Source organism: Pistacia vera, unplaced genomic scaffold (genome assembly GCF_008641045.1).
Source record: "Pistacia vera cultivar Batoury unplaced genomic scaffold, PisVer_v2 Contig767, whole genome shotgun sequence".
NCBI lineage: Eukaryota > Viridiplantae > Streptophyta > Magnoliopsida > Sapindales > Anacardiaceae > Pistacia > Pistacia vera.
Genome location: NW_022196631.1, coordinates 318,681 through 340,044, shown reverse-complemented (window position 1 = coordinate 340,044; position 21,364 = coordinate 318,681). Strand labels below are relative to the sequence as shown.

The window sequence follows — 21,364 nt, the reverse complement described above, 5'->3', positions numbered from 1 at the left end:
TGCGTTTGGTTCATTATTTTGGATAGGATTTTAGGAATAATATTGGGTAGTTGAATATGGGAGTATTACGAGGTAAAATTTATAGAAAAACTCCTAGGTTTACTAATTTAATTAAACACCCCAACATATAAAATAACAAAAATACCCCCACTACCTACAGTGCCAGATTCCGGCCACCATCGTCGAAATCTGGTCGGAAAATTGCATTACGACACAGACCGGTCTGATCTATGTCGTAACGCGTCGTTATAGCCTTTTCCAGCCAGATCTACGGCCTGCTGTGGCCTTCGACGGCCGAAAAAGGCCAAAACGACGGCCATTTCTTTGGCAGATCTGGCCTTTTTCAGCCAGATCCAATGTGGATCTGGCTGGAAGAGGCCAGATCGGTGAATTACCGGCCATTTTTGGTCGGTAATTCACCGTTGTGACAGATTCCAGCTACCACCGACGGTGGTTGTTGGAATCTGGCAAGTATGGGTTACAGGGGTATTTTTGTTATTTTTTAAACTTTTTTTAGGGGGTATTTAATGAAATTAATAACCTTATGGGGTTTAAATGTAATTAAAAAAATATGGTAATATTTCTGGAATAAGGTGCCAAACATTATTTGGAAAATAGGATTGGGAATATGGGCAGAAATAATAAGTCAAACATGCCCAATAATAACAACATATTTAAGAGTCGACCATCCATAATCCAACAAGTGTAACAATGATGATGTTACCGGCGTTCATAATCTTAACCTCTTCAAAGGAGCAACATTATAATCTAAAAGTTAATCATTTTCCCACCCAAGGTTTGGCCAAACTACATAATTTTCCACTCTTCAAGTTTCAAAATGACATTTTCTCACCTTTTATTAGGTTATGTTATGTTTTCCGTTAATATTTTAATAAAAAGACGAAAATACCTTAAATATTTGACTTTATAAATTTTTTATTAGCCAAAAAGTCGAAAAAGAAAAAATAGTTAACTCCACCTAAAAAGTTAAGAATAATACTATGAAATTGTTTAAAGTTAAATGATTTTAATATTTATTTATTTATAATATCATATCTCATTACTATTATTCAATAATCTACTAGATTTATAATATTTTTCGTTTTTACTAATTAACATAAAAAATCAATATTCTTAATTAATTAAATAAAAAAAAAATATTTATACACTTGAACTAATAAATAATGAGTAAAGATTTTAACTTAATTAAATTTTAATTTATAATAAACTATTTAAAAATATTTTTATCTTCTCAATCAAATATTAATAAAAAACACTTTCAGAAATTGACCAAAGGTGAGAAAATGTTATTTTGAAATTTGATGCGTGGGAAAGTGTTGTTTTGCCAGACCTTGCGTGCGAGAATTCATTCTCCCTTTTCCCAAAGTTATTGGAACATAGGAGGGAGGGACAAGTTTTACATATAGGGGCACTTTAGTCAGAGAAGGTATACTTTGGTTAGAACTAAAGAACTATCTTCTTTAATCTCCTTAACCTCAATCTAGAAATTCTCGATTTCTCGTTATCGTTTCGACTCATCGCCATAACCACTTCACACTCTCCTTTCCTCCCTTCTTCAAAATCTCCAGTCTCATGCTGTCTCTCTCTCGATCATATAAGTTGTACTTCTCTTCTGGTACGTGGGTTTCCCTACTTTGCATTTTTTCCCTTCTTTGTTTATTTTTTATTTCTTTTTTGAGATTTTTGAGCTTCTCAGCTCTCATTTTTTTGCGTTCCTTTTAGCATTTTTGCTAGAATTAGCAGACTGAATTCCTGTTTATGATTTTAGTTTGATGATTATGAACATATATCTATTTAAATAAATCTAATTGAAACAAAATGGTTTATGAAATTGTGAAAAGAATTGGTGAAGGGAGGCCTTTGGGTTTGTTTAATGGGGTAATGGTTTGTGGTTTTGACATTCAGGGTTTTTTTTTTTTTTATTAAAATTTATTAAAGTTTGGAATTTGAGGTTATCGCCTTGGCTGTGTTAAAATCAAGTTAGAAATGTTGGATAAAGGTGAGATTTTTGAGCTGTTCACCTCTATTTCCTGCTCTTAATTAGATGATTATTAACTTATTTCACTGAAACAAGCCTATTTGGAAATAGTTGTTTTATGAAATGATGAAAAAATTGGTAAGGGGGAGGCCTTTGGGTTAATGGGTTCTGGTTTTCAGATAGGTTTTTCTTTTTCTTTTTTTTTTTTTTTTTTTTTTTAAGTTATTAGTGTTTTTAATTTCAGTATATTGCCTTTCTGGCTTTTTCTATGTTTAAATTGACTAAAAAATATTGATTGAGAGTGTGATTTTGAAGGCTCTATGGGGCTTTGTCCATGGCCTCAAAACATCAAAACATAGTTCTAGGGTTATCGTTTAGCACTTCACATATCATTATGCTTGCAGTTTATTGAAATTTGATCTTTGTTTTGTTTGTTTAGGTTAATTTTATGTGGGATTAGGATTGGTGAAGAATGAGTTGTATTCAGGCTACTAGTGTAGGCAAGCCTTGTGTAACTCTCCCAAATAGATCCCAATTGCAGCGTGTACCTGGTACGACACATGGGACATTATTGAAACTAACATATAAGCAATGTGCACCTCGGTTAAAATCTTGGCAAGGAAGCACGGTTGTTTGCTTGTTTGGTGATAAAGACAAGTCTGAAGATACGGTAAGAAAGAAGCACTTTCAATGTAAGTGTTTGTTTGTTGGTGATAATGTGTTTGATATAAGTTCATGATAGGATGGGAATGTACTTCAACTAGTTGGAATTAGCAACCCCTATGAGTTAGTCAAGGGGTTAGGCCTGTGGCTTCCCTTCGTGAGGTATTCTCTTGGCTACTTACTAGAGGAAATGCCACTATTCTCCTCCACAACTCAGAGATTATCATAGGGCTCAATGAGGATGCATTTTCAAGCTGGAATTTGCTAAATAGATTCAAGGGATTTCTATGTCTTTTCTCAATGAAAGAAAAGAAGGAAATACAAATGATTGGTTTTCTGCTGTTATTTCCCTTCTTGCAGCCACAAAGTTCTGATATTCTGAGTGGGCTGTCTCTTGGTTATGACCTGGTTTATTGATGATTGGAATTAACTGCATTGTAAATTGTAACTTTATGCACAAAAGTCCACCATAAAGTATCTTTTTTGTTTAAATAGAAAAGATAAAGAATTGTAAAATACATTTTCAGCTTGTCTATTTATTAGCATAAGCTCTATGCTGTTAAGTTTTAGAACAAGCTTAAGTGTTGAAGTACATTAACTTTATTCTTGATGCTAAATGTCTTGTTTATTCTTAGTGGTCAGTTGCATCTTATTGATGCATTCAATTTTACTTCTTTATGCACTGTTTATCCCTTGTGAAAACTTGTTTCTGTCATTGCAAGAATGTCTGCTTTTTTTTTTTTTTTTTAATTATTTTTATTTTGATATCAATTATTACATACTGAATCTGCAAAGGAATAATGGGAAAACCAATCTTTTGTTAAAAAATAATAATTAGAAAATAAAGAGGTCATTTTATTTTCCAAAGCTCACAGTATGGAGGCCTCACCATCTTGTTAGAGCTGAGAGGATGGTGCATGAGATGCTCAAATTTTTGTCGGAAAGTAGCGTTGCTGTCCATAAAATTATGTACATCTGACCATTTATCTTTCATCAGAAATCTCCGTGGGATGCTTTTGGGAAAGCTATGGGAAATTTGGGAAACTTCACTAAGGGACAGTCTGTAGAGGGTATGCTTCGGCAGCAGATGGAGAAGAAAGAATACTTTGATGGAAGTGGTGGCAAAAGTCCACCACGTGGTGGTGGTGGTGGTGGTGGTGGTGGTGGTGGGGATGGTTCTGGTGATTCAGAGGATGAAGGCTGGGGTGGGATCATAGATGAAACTGCACAAGTCATATTAGCAACACTTGGCATTATATTTGTGGTAAAATGTTTTTTTCCCTTCATCTTTGCTACATTGAGTATATTATATGCTTTATTGTAATGTCCTGAGAAAAGACATTTAGGTTTTGATTTTTCCAAGTTCAGAAATGGTGTAACCTTCCCATAATCACTATCTTACTTGATTCATTGCAGTATATGTACATCCTTACTGGTGAGGAGCTGACTCTGTTAGCAAGGGACTACCTGAAGTATCTCTTTGGAAGAGGTTACAAGAGTGTTCGTTTAACAAATGCAATGGAATGGTGGGAAAGTTTCCTGGAAAATTTCAAGCCGGAGGAATCTTACGATGATAAGTATTGGTTGGAAAAAGCAATTATTAATACCCCTACATGGTATGACAATCCAGAGAAGTACAGGCGTTTGCTTGAGGCTTACATGGAATCACAAGAAGAAGAGGAAGACGATGACGATAATGATAATGATAACGATAATGATGATGGATTATAATCCCATATTTTGTGGCAATCATCTTTCCCTTTCGCCTTTCCCTTATTTCTCTTCCTGCTCATCTTGCAAACTTGTGCTACTTTTAAGGTGAGACTAGCATTAATACTTTTTTGTTTCCCGAGATGACGAAGATCAATTTTGATGTTGTATTGTTAGCTTATAGCAATTCTTGTATAGCAGTTGAAACTTTAATCGACTTAAGATTCAAGACTTGCATTTTAGGTTGCCAAGAGTCGGAAAAGTTTTGTTCATTTGCTGGACAATAGAAAGTTTCTGTCCAGATTTTCTCATCCAAGTGAAAGTGGCAGGTTAAGCACAATATGACAGAAACATGAAAAACAATCTAAACCTTTCCATGTTTCTTCAGGCTTTAAACATGGAAATAGTTTAAATGCCTCGAAGCTGCAAAAATTCTTGTATGTTTCCAGTGACAGAAACTGAACTTACATTTCAGAAGTTTCATTTCACTTTATAGACAATTATTCTTTCACTTTGGGGATTTGTTAAGGTGCAGAGGCTACAAGAGATTCCCAGCTCTCTCTATTTTCTTAATGTACTGGTCGTGTAATATTACCGGAATGAATACATTCACTGTTTATTTCTGCATCCTGAGGCACTTCCCCATCAATCAATCCCACCTGAAGGCTGAAACTACAACGGGTTGCATAGTTATTTAGCTAAAGCTGAAGAGATGGAAACAGAAGGAGCATTTATAACTTCCTTGTGTATATGATATTAGTACAATTTTCTGATGGATATTATTTGCTTCTAAACTATTTCATGGAATGAAGGTAGAATCCAAACAATAGAATGATGTTTCTTGTCTAGCTTATGGAATCAGCCCCAAAGTATATTCCTTGACAGAAATTTTGACAAATTTCCACGAAGTTGTAGAAATTGTAATAAATTGCTACTATTAAAGTCACTACAAGTTTGATGGGCATGTTTTCAAATTGCAAGCATGAAGAGTGGAGGATTTAGTGTAGAAAATGGTGTTTACCCTTCTGAACTCTAATATAAAACATTTATGACCCAAGAACAAAATAATCAAAAAGATGTGCCCATAGATGAAGGCAATTTAATCACATTCTACTGAGCAAACAAAATCATTCATCCAATCTTCTAATGCCAATTTCAATTTCATGAAATTCTGGATCAAAAAAATCTACAACGCAAAAGGCTGAAAACAGACCGGCTGCATATTTTTCCAGATAACATTCAACCTGATCAGAGAATGGAAATCACATTTCAAAAGGGGCTGTGAAACAAAATCCCGTATCGTGTACCTCCGTTATAGTTCAAAATTGAAAGAACTTCTGTATGATCTTTTCTTTCCATTTAAGCAAAAGATCCCAGTACCAAATATCAGAAGAAAATTAAAAGCTTTCCCAGTTTATACAGAGGTGTCGGTAGCAAGAGACTTGTTCACACTCTCTTCGGCTTTTTCTTTGAACCTCCGTCCTTTTTATCTCCCTCTGCAGCCTTTTTCTTGTCCTTCCTCTCCCTCTTCTTTAGAGCTGCCATGTGAGCCTTGAGAAGAGTAGCGTAAGAAGCTTGAAAGCGCTGGTGATCCTTCGCCCCAACCTTTTCAACAAAATCAGGGGCAGCCGTTAGCCAGGAGAAACATAAATAGAGAGGAAGAGCAAGAGGAAAAACTATTGCCTCATATGATCATGCCTACTAGGCAAAGAATTGAGAATCAATGTTCTTGTAATATACATTATAATTATTACTGAACAAAATTTTGATAACTGTATCTGATCAAGTCCCCAGTATCCACGTCACTTAAAATCTTCTTACCAGGATACAATTACACAACCAAAATTCTCACAAACTTAGGAATTTGGGCACCCAAAAGAAAAATAAAATGTTTAAACAATCAATATTAATTAATAAATCTTCCTACTAAGATACAATCACACAATTTAAAAGCTCAATTCAGGAATTTTGGCAGCTGAAAGAAAAATAAAATGTTAGATTTCTATTAGTGGTAAGCTATAAAGGGAATAAGAAAAGCATCTACATCGTTTAAATATATGTTAGCATAGAGAAAGTACTTCAAACCCTTCCTCTAGTTTATCCTTTGTGATAACACAAGTTTTGGTAGTTTAAATGATAGCTGGATTTTTCATTTCACTAAATGTCACACAAGACACTGACACGAAACAGCATTGTGAAGTGGAGATCCATGCTATGAGATATTTCTAGGCTACAATCAAACAGGTTGTAGGCAAACATGAACAAACAGCAAAATCATTTCCTATTTTCTTAAGCTGGTGTGTGAAGCCGAAGTGTGCAGAGAAAAAGGAGGGCCAGGCAGTACCTAGTTAGGAACCACTCACAGTCCCACTATGCCAGAATATATAACTTGATGTAGGATAAATAGGATAGGTTAAGGTTAATTGAGCTTTTTGCTTTATTGATTGATTTGTCAAGATTGATTTAAAAATTTATTTTGTCCTCGAGTTGTTTTAAACTTTATTTCATATTTAATCAGGATTAGAATTCTATCTCTTAAACTAGATAAAGGCTTTGGTTATTCATTGCTAACAGCATTGATTAATTATAAAATGAATCTTGGTTTTCTACCTATGGCTTCTCTATTTCTATTTTATTTTTTTGAATAATACCACCAGTGAAAATCAATCTACCTTTATAATCAACAACCTTGAAATGTTCTTTCTCAAGATTGTGAAATTTGAGTCTGTCGTTGGAAGGTGATTTTGCTGCCTAATATGTCTCAACAGCCCAAGTTTTTTCGCCCATGAAATCCAATACTGCTCCTTGTTTCACTTCCTTAAACTCTTCAACAATTGCTTATCTCAACTGGCCATAGTCATAAACAAACTCTGATGCCTAGTAAAAAACCAAATCTACAAGGCTGTAAAGACATACTTAGGCACCAAAATACCTCCTTCCAGAGACAAATTCAAAGCTAGCAAACGTACAATAAAACAAGTCAAGATTTTTAATTATTTGTTAAAGGGAGATGCTTCTCATTGGTGGGTGATTAGAAATGCTAGAAGATAAATAGAAAACTCATAGGGAGAAACCAACAACAAATTACAACAAACAGTTTTACCTCCCCTTTCTAATTCAGTGCAAAGTCTATCAGTTATAATTTTAAAAATAAATAAAATAAAATAACAGCAAACAGAATGAGAAATGATGTGAGATGTTGGTGCTCTTGCACCATTGTTTACAAATTCTTATACAAAGCTCCTTTCCTCATGTCAATTACACAATTCATATGCAGATTCAGTAAAACCATACCATAAATGCACTAACTTTATCTTTCACTTATCATAACCATCACTTTGCTTGGTATACTTCAACACGAAAATTATGTAACAACATCTAACTAGATGCAAATACGAATGACAATGCAACAGCCTATCATATCCCATATTCTCTCAAGATCTGTAAAATGTATATGAAAAAAAAATACAGAAAGCGAGACATACTGTTGTAGAAATCTTTTGTTTCCCATCAGTTGCACGGATGAGGCATCGATACTCAATGGCTTCTCCTGAAGTCGTCATTTTATTTGTTTGAACCTTAGACTTCATTGACGCTTAAAACACACGAGAACACACGAACAACAATCAACATAACGGGCAAACACCCAAAAACCTCATAATTTTGCAACCCACCTTAACTAAAACCAACAAAATGAAAACATAACATAACATGAAGAAAATAAATAAATAAACACTTACAGCGTTTGAAAGTAACCCAAACAGAGCCATTCTCTCTATTACGCTCAAACATGCTAGTCAATTCATTAAGAAACGGATCCGGTTGCAAAAAACCCTTCAAAATAAAACCAAGAAAATCACATGACGGCATGTGAAATCAAATACCCACCAAGAATTCAAGTAAAATAAACAACCCGGACAAACAAAACCAAAAGAAATTAAAATAAAAAAAAAAAAAAAAAAAAAAAAAAAAACCAGCTACTACTTCATCAATAACGCTTAAATTATCTTTAAATCTTCCATTGGCAACTCAACTATTTAGTTCTTCAACTTACAAAGAATGAGAAAATGATTCAAAAAAAGAAATTAGCTGAAATTAAATCCTGGGCTTAAAAGTGCATGCAAGTCTAACGAATCAGAGGTTGATTATTGATTAGATTAGAAAAACACTAAAAGAAATTATTGAAGCTTTAAAAAAGAAAAAAAAAAAAAAAAAAAACTAATCTTGAAGTTCGAGAGCTACCATAACGAAGACTGTGATGGAGATCTGTTACTTCTTTAACTCTCTCTCTCTCTTTCGTCTCCAAAGCGCTCTCTTTTTTGTCTCTTGCAGAGAACGTAAATGGTGACAGCTGAGTTATAAAGGAGGTGAAAGAAAACGGGAACAATGCTGTTATTATATTTTAGTGAGAATGAAAATTTTACAACTTCCCCCACTTTTGATATGATACGACAAAGAAAAATCCCTATAGTTATGAAATTATTTTTCGACCCCCTCTTCTTAGGGGGACAATTCATGTTAATATGTGATGGATCATGCTCATATCATGTCAAAATATGATTATGTTAAGATCCTACATTAGGATTTTACACCCACCAAGTGTGGTACTTAAGCCTAGGGGTTTTTCCACCTATCAAACTGGTCCTTTGGATTGAGCTCTCACTTGGGCTTGACTTCTAACATTGGTGCCTTTCGTTGAGAGTTTGGTTGCGAAAAAGACTACACATAAGCTAGATTAAGGTACAGTGTGCTCTTCTTAAGAGGGGGTGCTACATCGAATAACTGATAGGTGATTGAAGCTACCCAATGGTAGCTCTTGAAGGGGGATGTAATATTAGGATCCTACATCGAAATTTCACACCCACCAAATGTGGTACTTAAGCCTAGGTATTCTCTCATTTATCAGACCGGTCTTTTGGGTTGGGCTCTTCCTTGGGCTTGAGTTCTAATAGATTATAAAGAAATTTAACTCAACTTTAATTCGGATGGTTTAATTAATCAATTGTCTCAACTTGAACATGGCCCGTTCAATTAATCAATGATCTCAATTTTAGCTAGAGTTGTATGCATAATGCTCCTTGATATGGTGAGACTGTTCAATTAAAATTAATCACATAAACCAATTTCATCACAAATTAGTTATATAAGATAGGGGTGATCAAGCTTGGGTACCCGGGGATTTTTGGAGGAACCGGAACTGAAACTGAAACCGATCGGTTCCTAAAATTAGGAATCGAAACCGGAACAAACCAGTTTCGGTTCCTTAATTGCTGGAACTGGAACCTATGAAACAAGTTCCGATTCTAGTTCTAGGTACCTTGGATAATCACAGGTTCCGGATCCGCTTCCAGGTACCCTAGATAATCACAGGTTCCGGGTACCCTGGATAATAACATTGGTCCCTGTAACTTTACAAAATGACAAAAAACCCTGTAGAATACTAAAATTTACAAATACATACCCCCATTTGTTTAAATATTCTATAACAATATAACTTTTTCCTTATTAATTAATTTCAATATTTCAAATAATTTTAATATATAGTCTTACTTTTAATAAATAGTGTAAGACTATATATTAAATTATTCATAGCTTCTTTATATCTAAAATCTGGAATCCAAAATGTTCACTAGTTATGTATATAGTCTAGGGATAAAATTTATTAAAACCCCCTAATGTTGTATATAATTATGTGTAAACCCCAATTCTTTTCCCATTCCTTGTAGGGTACCTTGTTATCGGTTTCTTGCAAGGTACCCTGTTATCGGTTCCTTGCAGGGTACCCTATTGCCGGTTCCTAGTAGGGTACCCTATTCCAAGTTCTAGTTTCGATTCCTGGTTTCTAGAGTGAAGGAACCGGAATCAGAACCAGGGGGTCTCAGTTCCTATTTTTTAGAATCGGAACCTACCCTGTGTGGGCCGATTCCGGTTTCGGTTCCTACCTAGAATCGAGACCTCGGGTACCCGCCGGTTCTGGGTAAAACCAATTTTCATGCTCATCCCTATAAGATAGTCTCACGTTAAGATTTGGTTAAATTGTCCGATGTAAATCGATAATATTGATCAACCCCTATAAACCACTTAATTTTATTTTATATCAAATTCAAAATTTCTGCTCATTTTAATAAATTAATAGAAGTTCAAACTCTTAACACAAAGAGAAAACTTATTTAAGTCTTAGCTTTTAAAATTACAAGTTCTACGTTTTACATTCCAGAATATCATAATTGGGTCCTCATAATCAAGACTAAATGGACATTAACCACTTTAAGGTTTGGTTAAATATCAAAAATCTTTTCAAGGGTTTTGAAATAACATCAATTCTCTTACCCTTAAGTTTTACGTGTTAAAATAAATGAGAAAAGGGTATTAATAGATATTTATTACTCATAACAGTTTTGGTTCCGCTTGGTTCACTATTTTGAGAGTTTTTAGAATAGTCTTTTGGAAAAAGTTGAGTTGAGTAGTATTAAAAGTTTTTTATATATTTTTTAATAGCATTTTCTAAAAATATTTAGATTAATTTTTAACTCCCTAGGTTTGTTAATTTAACTAAACACCACCAACAATAAAAGTTTATTAATTGACAAAAATACCTCCACTCACCCACATTTGCAGATTCCGGCCATATCAAGTCGATAGTGCGCCATTACGGTATATTCCGACCACCTTCCGGTGATGTGGCTGAAATTTGACAAATGTAGATGGGTATGAGTATTTTTGTTAATTTATAAACTTTTATTGTTGGGAGTGTTTAGTTAAATGAACAAACCTAAAGAGTTAAAAATAATCTAAATATTTTGAGTTGAGTAGAATAGTATTATATTTTAAAGAGAATTTTGAATATTAAAATAAATATGTATTTGAATATGATTTAATAGAATAGTGGAATATGATAGAATAAAAATGCCTAAAAGTTTTAATCCTAATTAGTAAAAACGCGTATTATACGTGAATTATACGAACAATTGTATAATTCGCTTATAAAACATATGTATATGTATTTTGTGAAATCTGCTGAATTATACGCTTATAATAAGACTTCCCATATAATTCGCGAATAATTTGCGAACTATTGAAAAAAAAAAACAAAACAGATCTCATATCTCTCTTCTTCGGTTCTTCTTCAGTTCCCGCTTCTGGAGGAAGGTAACAGAGCTTTATTACTAGTATTTGAAGAAGCAATCGAAGAATAAGAAGAGGAAGAGGAAGGTTGTCTAGTGGACTTAGACTCGAGACTAAACTCGTTCCTAGTGAACCTGGAAAGCAGATTAGACTTGCCATCACCAGTGTCACCAATCAACACCACCTTGAAGAGGTAATCATAGTCATCTTCAGCTCTGTAGCCAGCCATAGATGAAGAAGAAGAAGAAGAAGTCCTTTAGAACAACAAAAATGCAGTTGGTTCGAGNAGATAGTCTCACGTTAAGATTTGGTTAAATTGTCCGATGTAAATCGGTAATATTGATCAACCCCTATAAACCACTTAATTTTATTTTATATCAAATTCAAAATTTCTGTTCATTTTAATAAATTAATAGAAGTTCAACCTCTCAACACAAAGAGAAAAGTTATATAAGTCTTAGCTTTTAAAATTACGAGTACTAAGTTTTACATTCCAGAATATCAGAATTGGGTTCTCATAATCAAGACTAAATGGACATTTACCACTTTGAGGTTTGGTTAAATATCAAAAATCTTTTCAAGGGTTTTGAAATAACATCAATTCTCTTACCCTTAAGTGTTACGTGTTAAAATAAATGAGAAAAGGGTATTAATAGATATTTATTACTCATAATAGTTTTGGTTCCGTTTGATTCACTATTTTGAGAGCTTTTAGAATAATCTTTTAGAAAAAGTTGAGTTGAGTAATATTAGAAGTTTTGAGTTGAGTAGTATTAGAAGTTTTTTAATAGCATTTTTTAAAAATATTTAAATTGATTTTTAACTCTCTAGGTTTGTTAATTTAATTAAATACCACCAACAATAAAAGTTTTTAAATTGACAAAAACACCACCACCCACCCATATTTGCAGATTCCGGCCATATCAAATTAGTAGTGCGCCATTACGGTAGATTCCGACCACCTTCCGGTGGTAGTGGCCGAAATCTGACAAATGTAAGTTGATAGGGGTGTTTTTATCAATTTATAAACTTTTATTGTTGAAGATATTTAGTTAAATTAACAAATTTAAGGGGTTAAAATAATCTAAATATTTTGAGTTGAGTAAAATAGTATTGTATTTTGAAGAGAATTTTGAATATTAAAAAAAATATGTATTTGAATATGATTTGATAGGATGGTAGAATAAAATAGAGTAAAAATATTGAACCAAAGGGGCCTGAAAGTTTTAATAGTTTACGACCACAGGGAGCTTTTTATTATTTTAAAAACGTTAGGGGGTTTTCTTTTACATTGAACCTCAAGGTGGATGTTTTTGAACTCTTGGAAAAAAAACTAAGCTGAATAGGCATTTCATTAATTTCTTGTCTAAGATCAACAGTGTATACAACTTTCTTTGAGAAAATAACTAAACAAATATACAAAATTTAAATGAATACTAAGATTAAACACATTTTTCAGTCTGTTTCCTGAAGCTGAATGACAGCATCAAAGCTGAATTTTGCATCTGGTTCAAACAAATCTTCAAGATCTTCAAAGCTCTGCTCAACTCTCAAGTCTGTACTTACGTTTAAACCTTCCTGAGACAATGTAAAAAGGAAATGGCAGAATATCAGAACTACATTCAGGCTCAATTGATTTTGTGCTAAAGAAGTCATAAAGGGGGAGGTCGATGCAGCTGGACAGTGAGTTACTACAAACTGAAATGTTCTTAAGTATCCGTATAAGAGAAGTTCTATATACCAATTGTATTAGGCTACCAGTATAAAATGATCATACAATAAAAAAGAGGAGAGAGTTATGTTCGGTGATGCATTTAACACACAGACGAGCGTTTTTAAAAACAATGTGATTTTATAATCAGCTGTAAGGAATTGTTTGTTCATGTTTTTGAAATGCCAAAATGTAGTGTAGAAAATTCATGCAGTAAGTAGTAGCTGAATATGTAGTCGGCTACTATGGCTAAGCATTAACTTGATGGTTCTGAAATGCGAAAAATATGAAATACGTAAGTAAAGTCTATTGCTGGTCACCTTTTCAACATATTCAGCTACAGTGGAGTTGATTAGTTTCTTGATAACCTCCTTATAGACTTTCGAAGGTCCAAGGACTTCTAACAAAATGTCTCTAGGTATCTGCTTGACATAATAAACAAGCATGAAATCTGTAAGCATCTCATCAAAAATTATTAAAAGGAGTGTGCGGATTGTGCAGGCATGCGTTTCTACATAAATGCATATCAATAAGTAAATAAACATGTACTTATTTGCAAGCATCAGTATGTAAATGGACAAAAGCTCATATCCAGTGGGTTGGCATACTTTCAGCCGGCCCTATAACAAAGATTCCTCTTACAGTGATCACAAGAATGAATTAGTGAATCCTACCTAAAATTAGAAATGCAGTATAGGATTGCATTGATAAGTTTTCTCGAATCGTTTGGTTTACAATTCTAAGAAATTAGATCAATATCATGCTTATGAATGCATCATGGGTAAAAGTAAAACAGTTGTGATTGGTAGTTTTGTCATATGCCAGGAAGGTGATTCTTCACTTCAAACACATAAATTTGTTTCCCAATTAGATTTACTAATCTTATTCTCCAGACCAGAAAGAGGCAAAAAGGAGAAAGATCACTATCACCACCAAGTCCATAGATTGATTGTCGCAGAACAATAGGATACAGAAACTTACATTCGGCGTTTTTCCTGGCAGTGTCCAGATTGTCCACCAGATATGAAACAGCCAGTGTCAGAAAAATAAAATAAATCAGTGAGTCATAAAACAAGAGAGTTGTTTCGCAAAATATGAGAATAGAATGCAGTCATAATATAAACTGCTCATTTCATTTAACAAGATAGGGTAAACCAGTCACAACTAAAGCTAGTTTAATTTTGAAGAAAGAAAGCCACTAGATTGACTATGATGACTTTGGAAATGATCATGACTTGTTTTATTTTTTCCAAAAAGCCTAAAAAAATAGGGTTTTAGTCAATAGAAATTGCACAGGGCATTAAAATATCTTACCTCCTTTTACTCTTCGAAAGCCAGGAATTGGCTGGGCTGCAGCTACCATTTTATCGAATACATCATCAAAAATTGCTCGAGTTTTAGTACCTGATACCTCTAAGCTTATCTAGGTACAGAAGGAACACAAGAAATTGGTGATCAACTTTAAATTCACATAAGTGATTCTAAATATCTGCATAAAACTTAGCCAGAAATCCAACAGGAACAATGAGAGGAACATTAAGGTCATTCCAAAATCTCTTATATCATAACTGTTTTCTATTTCAACCTTGAAGCTTCATATTTAATGCAATTATTTTGACACATCAATTCTTTTGTACCTTCAATTTTTTAGCCTCATTGGTTTCGGAGGTAGTAACCAAGAAGTCATCAAATTGAGAAGAAGAAACTCCAACATCTTCCACACCTAATTCATGTTAACCAATTTGAATAGCACTAGGAAAAAGTAGATTAAAAGAATAACTAAGAAAGGTAACAGTAGGAACAAAGACAATCGGATATGAACCTGATAATACTGCAAAAACAGACGAACAATATTTACGACTCCTCCTGCAATATGAAATTGGTTTTGAAACAGCTAGTACAACTTAAAATCAACCTTTTATTGATACTAACTCAGTGCATATTAGAACCAAGGAACCAAAACAAACTACCAGATAATTCAAGCATCACATCAATGCTAAATCTACAGAAAGTCTAACTTACTCATCTACTAATTTTCTAAAGGAAAAACAAAGATGTCCAATTGTCCCATAACTTCCAATCAGCCTATTACCTTCACAAAAAGATTCAAAACAACTCCACCTTCCTTTCCAACCTATTATGACTTTAACAATTGTAAATCCAAATAGTACTTTAAAAAAATCCAAAGTGATCTCATGCCGAACCCAGTTGTTTTATACCGGTTATCAGGTTCTTGCCGCCACATTTATGCCACCAAACTCAATATGAAATTCAAGGGCTTTGCTACAATACTAGATCAGTAACGTTACACGAAAAAAGTTTTTACTTATCATAGGCGATTTTTAAGTTACTAATACATGTTACATATTACTTCATCAATATATGTAACATAATACTTCGTACATTATGGTTAATAAAAAAGTATTGTACATAACCAACGAACGATTTTCCAGTTAACCATATATGTTACATGCTACTTAAAATACCCGGTTTCTAAAACATATTACCAGTAATCAAAATATCGACCCTGTAAGGTTACTGATCCAAATTTCAGTTGCAAAGTATACCACAACAATTTGCCATATTCTTTTTTTTTTTTTTTTTTGGGTCAAAATTGCTTTATAACTTACCCTCATCATGAAATGGATAAAACAACATTACCGTTAGAAAAGTCTGGTGTTTTGCAGTTCATTTGAGGCCCAAAGCGTGCTCTTCTAGAAGAGAGAGTTGGAACGGAGACGTCCGCCATGTGTTTGCGATAAAGCGCCTGTGAAAGAAAATAACAATGTACGTAAATCCTGTAAGTTATACAAGTTTAGGAGATGTAAAGAGTGTTTTGAAGAGGGAATTTTGAAATTCACAGTGAAATCTACGTGTCTTGCTGTAGGGTTTAAGCCCATGAAGAAGGGTTTAATGGCTATTTCCATTTTATCCTCTTCTTCTTCTTCAAGTTCAGGTCTTTGTCACACTACTGCAGCGACATTTAATCGGAAGGAACTGAAACCGTCCGAACGTTAACGCCTTGTGGTGGAGAGAAACGGTGCCGTTCAATTGAAAAATGGGTAAATGTCATTTACGTCTATTATGTTTAGATCAATGAAAAATGACCCACTTATTTAAAGATGGTAATGGGCATGACTGCTTTTATAGTTCCAAACTCATTACGTGTCCAATCCATATAAACCCATTGGTTGGAAATTAATAATAAATAATTTAACATCAAAGTCAATTTTCATAAAATCATAGGTTGAAATCACATAAAATAGGATTATAACATGAGCAACAATACTTACACTCTTTGTTACTTTTTTTCACTCTCTGAGTCCCTTCTTAATGCATTAACATTGCACATCTAATTACCTCAACTAGCTCATCCTGTACAATTCTAGGATTATCATATTGGTGACATGGTAATGGGCTATCGTGGAGGTCGCACGCCTAGTCATATGCCTGTATCAGCTAGCTCATCATATGTGGCTTTGGGGATTGTCATATTGCTAGATATAGTGGTGCATATGGTTGAAGCTTAAAATCATCTCTATAATCCATAATCCGGCTCAAGAAACCTACGATCCTATTTAGTTAAATAAAAAGATCATGATCCAAGAAGATCTGTAATCCTCCGAAATATTACTCTCGGTCATAGGTTTTCCTACATCAAGTTATGAGTTTCATTTTTATTAGCCATGATTGTAAAGAAAGTCTCAAATCCCATTGCTTTGTTTATGATTAGTACAAATAGCACTTAAACATATGAGAGGCATAGGCACTGTGAGATTTAAGAACCAGTAGGCAATAGAGGGCGGGAAAAGGGATAAATAGAAAACTTCAAGGGGACTAAATGATCTTTACCTCAAATATATTAAACTCATCTCTTTGAATTCATAAATATCATTTGAACCCGTAACGTTTGCACAATCTCAAACTCCCCAAAAAATTAAAACATAAACGACGGCTTTAGGAGTTTCTATATATTTATCCTGCAGACCTCTGTTGATAAAGAACTGAACCAGAGAGCAAACCAGCAAAATGGCCTCAGCTTCATTCACCATGACGATAATGCCATCAAACTTTCAACAACCCAAAGTAAGAAAACTCATTTATTTACTAATTTTCTTCATAAATAAACAATACCCAGAAGAAAAAAGTTCGATTTACAGCTCAAAATTTCATTCTTTTTGTTTAATTTTCTTTTACAGTTGGTCTCTCTGAGGAGCTGCAACAACAAGCAAACTCATTTCCACCAAAGTACCACAAGTTTTAATGTATTTAAAAAGCAAAACGTTAGGTAAATAAAACTTATAATTGGATGAAAAAGTTTTTGTTTTCTTTGTTATAATTATTTTAGAGTTTCTTATAATTACCGTTTAATTTCTTTGACTAGCTTATTAGTATCAAATGTAAAAATTGTAACAACGTGAAGCTTAGCATGAATATCACAAACCCTATATCGGATGTTCATACAACCAACCAATCATGAGGTGCCATGTTAGCTCATATGACATACACTCATCCTATGATTGGTTGGTTGTACATACATCACTTGTGTGTAAGATTTTCTCTCCTCGCGCAAAATTTTGTGTAATATGAAATGCCACACTTGTAATGTAGGAATGTAGGATTTGGTAAAATAATGTTGTAATTTGATGAGAGTAGTAGTATTACAAGCTATAAAATTTAGCTTTCTTACCCTTGATAAATTTTATTGATGTGATTTGAGCTTAATTTCCTATTTTCAATGTTTTTCATTTGTTCGTATTTTACTTGAGATTTCTGTGAGCATTGTCTTACATACTGTTGTGCTTTAAGGTTGTCATTATCATGTAATTCCCGTATGAAAAGACATCGAGATGTATTAAAGCCTATAGCAGCAGTTGATACAGGTGAACTAAAACTGAATATAGTATGCAATGTTATGATATATGTATGTCATGCCTTTTGTTTATCCTTTCTTGTTAATTGGTGTAAGTTTCTGAAGTTATTTGCTACAAGGGTATTGTAGGTCTAGAGGTGTCTATTACAGATCCAGAGGACTTAATAAGCGTGAAAGATGCCAAGATAGTTGTAGAGTCTCAAGACGAAAATAAGATACAGGTGTGTCAGCACGATTATCTTGAATAATTTACTTGTGCAGTCAATAGTCATTTATGTATTCATCCTCACCTGCAAATTGATGCAACACTAGGATTCTCTTTGCACATTATGCTGGTTTTTCACTGATAAAGTGAGATTGGGTAGAACCCACTCCCAAAAGCTAGCTCAAGGGAGGAGGGAGCCCAATTACTTATGTACACCATAACAGCCCACTATTGGGGCGATATGGGACAAATTCAACTTCTAACATTCACCAATTGACAAGATGTTCTTTCAAGTAAATGTGACTATTATGCTTATTAGCTTTAAAGCCTTTTTAATTTCTTTTGCTAAACGTATGCTGCCAAGGCTCTTTCTCTATCTCATGCACACGTAGTTCTTCTTGTTTCGATATATATTGATGATATGTAGCACAATATTGCAGCTTCTCATTGAAGGTATTATCCTCTAAACATAATGTTATAGGAGTTATGTTGCCTTAGCAATTCTCATGAGGTATATAAGTCCAGAAGTGGATTGATTCGTTTCATTATTTCTATTGTAAATTGATAAATATTAGCTAATGGTGTCATTTAGCTTGTTAACTGTTACTATAGCATTAAAGGATTGTACATGAGTTCATAAGAGTGGATGAAAACATGATCCTTATGTTTTTAGGCATATCATTTTTGCTTGGGAGTTCAAGCACTATTCTATCTACTTTCCTGATGTTCTTAGAACCACCATCTGTGATTCTTATGCTGTTCCACTGTCAGGTGAAAGTGGATTTGACTGGTGATGCGACACAAAAAGTATTTGATAAGGTTTTAGCGAATTTGGCTCGTTCAGCACCACCAATACCTGGATTTCGCCGAGAAAAAGGAGGTAATGCATTCATGTTACGCATTTTAATAGGATTAGGTCATTGAAGTTCACAGCTTGCTTTATGTTTCTTCTTGTTAGAAACAATGGAAATATGCCAATGTATAAATTTCTCAAGTTCTGCTGTTGATTTACCTAACTTTTGATTTGCTTGAATATATAATATTGACTTCATCTATGCATACCAATAGGTGCTCATTCATTTCATAATATTGTATCCTCCAGAATGTCTCAAATAGAATCGTCTTTTATCTTACTTGAGTTCTTTATTCTTCTACAACCCAAATGCAATCTTTATTCGTATGTGAATCAAGTAGTCCATATGCACTCATTTCATATCAAATTTCTTTTTTTTGGGTAAAGCATATCAAATTTCTTTAGCCTTGGTACATACTGTAGTATCAGACATTATTAATTTTGTCCTGCAAGTGTTCGTAGATCTTGACATTGAGTGTGGCAAGAACCTTTTTTGTTCCAAGATAAACTCAATGGTGCTTGTTGCATGAGCTATGCGCTATTAAATGGTCAGTAGACCATGGTCTACAGGTCAAGGGTTCAATCACTAGGCTTTGTGTATTGCTGATGCAATTGGAGTGATTTTCCCTATAAGCTGAATCAATTTTTTGAACCTACTGCATGTTTGAGTGCACTTTATCTCTATTCTCTCTCTCTCTCTGTTCTCTTTTGGTTCATAGATTTGTGTTCTATGCAGCCTGTGAACTAGTCACGCCATGAATTCTAACCATCTTACATTTTGCATGTACGGGGACAATTGCAGGAAAAACTACAAAGGTTAGTAGTTTTTGGCCTTGGCTTTGTCTCCATATTCTTAGAGATTATGCTTGATCTTTTTTGGCATTTTCAAAAAACAGATTTGGTTTAACATGTAGAGCACTAAGAAGTTGGGATTAATTCTTTAGAATTAAAGATACCATGCATGTCCTGAAGCAACCAAACTTTAGATGTTGCTCCGAATTTTAGACTTGCAGAATATATTTTCAGTGGATTGGCGATTCACTTTGGGATAAATTGTATAAAATATATCTATTATGCTTTTTACTAGATATAATATGTCCGATATTTTAATTTTCCCAGGTCCCAAAGGATTTCCTCTTACAAATCCTCGGTGAAGACCGTGTGACCAAGTTTGTAGTACAAGAAATAGTTAGCTCAACCATGACTGATTATTCAAAGAAGGCAAGTCATTGTCAATTCTTGTTGCATGCATCTTTTGATCCAACCTCGGTCGACACTTACAAATGTTTTAATTCAATGCAGGAAAATTTGAACGTGAAGGAGAAAAAAGTTACCACAACCCAGTCTGCTGAAGAACTCAAAAAGGTTTTTACTCCAGGAAATGAGTTTGGATTTAATGCTATAATGGAGCTTGAAAATTCAGAGGCTGAAGAAAAACCAGAAGCTGAAGAAGAATCAGATGTTGAAGTATCGAGTTCAAGGTCCTCTGATGTGTAAACTGATGATGTTTATGTTATTTAAGAGCTTACCAATTTTTTTGTCTTCAGTTAATTAGGTCATTTCATCCTTGCAAGTGATGCAATTGGTGTTATAGAGGTCTAATTTTTGTCTCTGATCTACAATTTCATCTCCTGGACAAAAGTTTTGCATACTGACTTGTAATTAGCGTCAAAATCAAGGCCATTTTTTGGAACACCTAATAATCATGCCTCAGCTGTACTGATCCCGGAAAATTTCAACATGCCCTATTTTTGCTATATTAATGGAGCAATTAGTAACATAGATATAAGAGAAAAAATTTGGTAACATAGGCAAATTATGTTTATATCAATGCTTTAATAACCAAACCCGGATGAAATCTAGCAAAGTTCTCACGTCTCGGGTCGATTGGTTTGACTGGCTGGTGAAAACAAGTGACAAAAATTTTAAAATTTAGCAAATACAACGCTATAATTAAGTCTCTATAGGTTAAAAATTTAACACACACACTCCAAATACAAATCGGTGGTTGACTAGTTGGCGACAATGACACACCAAATACAATCCCAATCATCCTTTGAATCTAGTCTCCATAAAATCTACCCAATATTTGGTTGAAATTGACCAAATCTCACCAACGTCGACGTCAACATTCTAAGCCAGATCTCACCACCGTTGGCATCGACAACCCTCCCCATCACCACAAAATTGCTCCCCTCAACCTTCTGATCAAAACCCACCTCACC

At 34.0% G+C, this 21,364-nt stretch overlaps 4 protein-coding genes across 5 annotated transcripts; 2 read left to right on the top strand and 2 right to left on the bottom strand.

Annotated features, from left to right (window-relative positions):
- Positions 1 to 1,534: 1,534 nt before the first annotated feature.
- LOC116116250 lies at positions 1,535 to 4,712 on the top strand. Its single transcript, XM_031402350.1, has 4 exons — positions 1,535 to 1,636; positions 2,439 to 2,669; positions 3,660 to 3,926; positions 4,079 to 4,712. The coding sequence occupies exons 2-4, from the start codon at positions 2,472 to 2,474 to the stop codon at positions 4,391 to 4,393; spliced, it is 780 nt and encodes a 259-aa protein (XP_031258210.1). The 5' UTR covers positions 1,535 to 1,636; positions 2,439 to 2,471; the 3' UTR covers positions 4,394 to 4,712.
- A 725-nt stretch (positions 4,713 to 5,437) lies between these two features.
- Positions 5,438 to 8,757, bottom strand: LOC116116251 (signal recognition particle 14 kDa protein-like). The gene is made up of 4 exons (XM_031402351.1): positions 8,615 to 8,757; positions 8,113 to 8,206; positions 7,858 to 7,967; positions 5,438 to 5,977 (listed from the first exon to the last, which is right to left on the bottom strand). The coding sequence occupies exons 1-4, from the start codon at positions 8,615 to 8,617 to the stop codon at positions 5,819 to 5,821; spliced, it is 366 nt and encodes a 121-aa protein (XP_031258211.1). The 5' UTR covers positions 8,618 to 8,757; the 3' UTR covers positions 5,438 to 5,818.
- Positions 8,758 to 12,840: 4,083 nt separating this feature from the next.
- On the bottom strand, positions 12,841 to 16,193 carry LOC116116254 (trigger factor-like). 2 transcript variants are annotated; one of them, XM_031402354.1, is made up of 8 exons: positions 16,070 to 16,193; positions 15,873 to 15,975; positions 15,031 to 15,078; positions 14,846 to 14,931; positions 14,523 to 14,631; positions 14,190 to 14,203; positions 13,529 to 13,630; positions 12,841 to 13,075 (listed from the first exon to the last, which is right to left on the bottom strand). In XM_031402354.1, the coding sequence occupies exons 1-8, from the start codon at positions 16,133 to 16,135 to the stop codon at positions 12,953 to 12,955; spliced, it is 651 nt and encodes a 216-aa protein (XP_031258214.1). In that variant the 5' UTR covers positions 16,136 to 16,193; the 3' UTR covers positions 12,841 to 12,952. The 2 variants fall into 2 exon arrangements, with proteins under 2 accessions (XP_031258214.1, XP_031258215.1); XM_031402355.1 differs by having other exon boundaries at positions 16,082 to 16,161.
- A 1,000-nt stretch (positions 16,194 to 17,193) lies between these two features.
- On the top strand, positions 17,194 to 20,845 carry LOC116116253. The gene is made up of 8 exons (XM_031402353.1): positions 17,194 to 17,294; positions 17,408 to 17,496; positions 18,018 to 18,091; positions 18,211 to 18,302; positions 19,058 to 19,166; positions 19,942 to 19,955; positions 20,259 to 20,360; positions 20,442 to 20,845. Exons 1-8 carry the CDS (start codon positions 17,238 to 17,240, stop codon positions 20,634 to 20,636), a joined length of 732 nt encoding a protein of 243 aa, XP_031258213.1. The 5' UTR covers positions 17,194 to 17,237; the 3' UTR covers positions 20,637 to 20,845.
- Positions 20,846 to 21,364: the final 519 nt, after the last annotated feature.